This window comes from Salvia splendens, chromosome 9 (assembly GCF_004379255.2).
Source record: "Salvia splendens isolate huo1 chromosome 9, SspV2, whole genome shotgun sequence".
Classification (NCBI taxonomy): domain Eukaryota; kingdom Viridiplantae; phylum Streptophyta; class Magnoliopsida; order Lamiales; family Lamiaceae; genus Salvia; species Salvia splendens.
The window spans coordinates 30,325,527-30,327,280 of record NC_056040.1 but is presented as its reverse complement, the minus strand read 5'-3'; the positions used below and the strand labels follow the sequence as shown (position 1 = coordinate 30,327,280).

Below are 1,754 nucleotides of genomic sequence, written 5' to 3'. Positions count from 1 at the left end.
AATTGGTAAAGAAGAGTGAGAGAAAAAGTAATTAAAGTATTGTTAGTTGATAATAGTCCCACCTCTTTAGAGAGAGAAAACTTTCTAAAATTAGAATGCTCATACTTTTTAGGGACGAACTAAAAAGAAAATTGTTCATATTTTTCAGGGAGGAGAGAGTACAAATTTCATAATGGAGTACTTAATTAAAATAAAAAGGTGAGTATACTATAAAATTACAATTCAAATTGTACTATGGTAAAAATAATCACCGTAAATCATTGTCATATTGATTCGAAGTGTATTAAATAAGGGTAGAAGAAGCGAATTTTTGAAAGTCGACATCATCTTCATTTTAGGTAGAATCCGAAACGCCGTATTAGGTAGGTCTATATAAAGCTTGGTACTACTCTGTCCACTAACACAACTGTCTCTAGTCACTCACAACCCTCAAGCCCTATTCCTTTGAAAAAACATGTCTAGAAATCGTGAGACTCCGTCAGATTCCAGCGAAGAAGACGACGAAGTCACTTCCGAGGAAGACTCCGACTCCGGATTGGAACCCCAACAGACTCAATCCGCGATGGCGAGGCCACTGTTACGGTTACCGCCCCCTTCTTCTTCTTCTTCACCGGAGGAATCTGATACTGATTTGATGCAAAGGCCACTAGCGGCGAAGCCAATGAAAGAGATTCGACTGAAGCCGGTGGACGATAGTAACCTTCGTTTCATGCTGGTGAGAGTAAGCCACGGCATCAATTCTTCTGATGCTGCTGATGTGGTTACTCCCAAATGCGATGTTGAAGATGCTCGTGCTGCTCTTAGGGATGCCAAGAAGTCCGAGACATCGGATAGGAAGTCTAACCGCTTCCAGAGAATCTGGAGCAAGGACGACGAGATTGTCATATTGAAGGGGATGATCGACTACTTAGCTAAGTATAAGACAGATCCAACTCAAGATATAGGCATGTTTCATTCTTTTATCAAGGAAGAGCTACAAACTTATGGTAGCCAAATGCAACTCCTCGATAAAATTAGAAGGATGAAGAAGAAGTTTGAGAAGAAAATCAAGAATGGCAAAGAGATGACCTTCTCCAAGCCCCACGAGCAGAGTGTTTATGATCTATCTAAAATGATTTGGGGGAATAAAGAGAAGCCGGTCGTGGTGAATAGTGGTATGGTGAGGAGATCGGATAGAAAGAAGGAGAGTGAAAAGGCGGTGGAGAAGAAGAAGAGGAGGGTGGACTTGAATTACCCTGGGGCGATGACCATGAACGAGAAGTTGTTGATGGATGGTGGAGACTTGTTTGAGTCGGGGCAAGGCCTTAATGGGGAGAAGGAGTGGAAGAAGCTTAGAGTAGAGGAGTTGCAAAATTACCTTAAGCAGTTGGAGGTAAGAGTAGCTCAAACCAAGCTTATTTTGGCAGCTATGGTGAAGCATTCTTAGTTAGATGCTCATTTTATTTTGCTTATGAGATGTTTTGCCTTCTATTCCCATTTATATTTTGCTATTGAACTTGTTGGTTTCTATCTTTTTGTATCTTGGTTTGTTCGTGTTTATGTCTCTTACTAATCTATGTTTCTGTTTTGGGTTGAAGCCAAAAACATTTTATCGAACTGATAGTTTTTATTTTAGTAATATAGTAGTATTAAAATAGTTATAGCAAAGGCTCATCACATAAAGAATTGGGTATGCATATGTATAAATTTGTGCATGTGATTTACGGAAGGAACACTTTGTAGTGAGCTTTTTGCATATTATTGAGGTAGAGCAA

The 1,754-nt window shown here is 39.6% G+C and overlaps 1 protein-coding gene across 1 annotated transcript; it reads left to right on the top strand.

The window, feature by feature from the left end:
- Positions 1 to 421: 421 nt before the first annotated feature.
- On the top strand, positions 422 to 1,511 carry LOC121747561 (probable transcription factor At1g11510). The gene has a single exon (XM_042141614.1). It carries the CDS (start codon positions 455 to 457, stop codon positions 1,424 to 1,426), a length of 972 nt encoding a protein of 323 aa, XP_041997548.1. The 5' UTR covers positions 422 to 454; the 3' UTR covers positions 1,427 to 1,511.
- Positions 1,512 to 1,754: the final 243 nt, after the last annotated feature.

Excerpts from the sequence above, each read along its gene's own strand:
- LOC121747561 (XM_042141614.1), top strand. The coding sequence starts at position 455 with ATGTCTAGAAATCGTGAGACTCCGTCAGATTCCAGCGAAGAAGACGAC.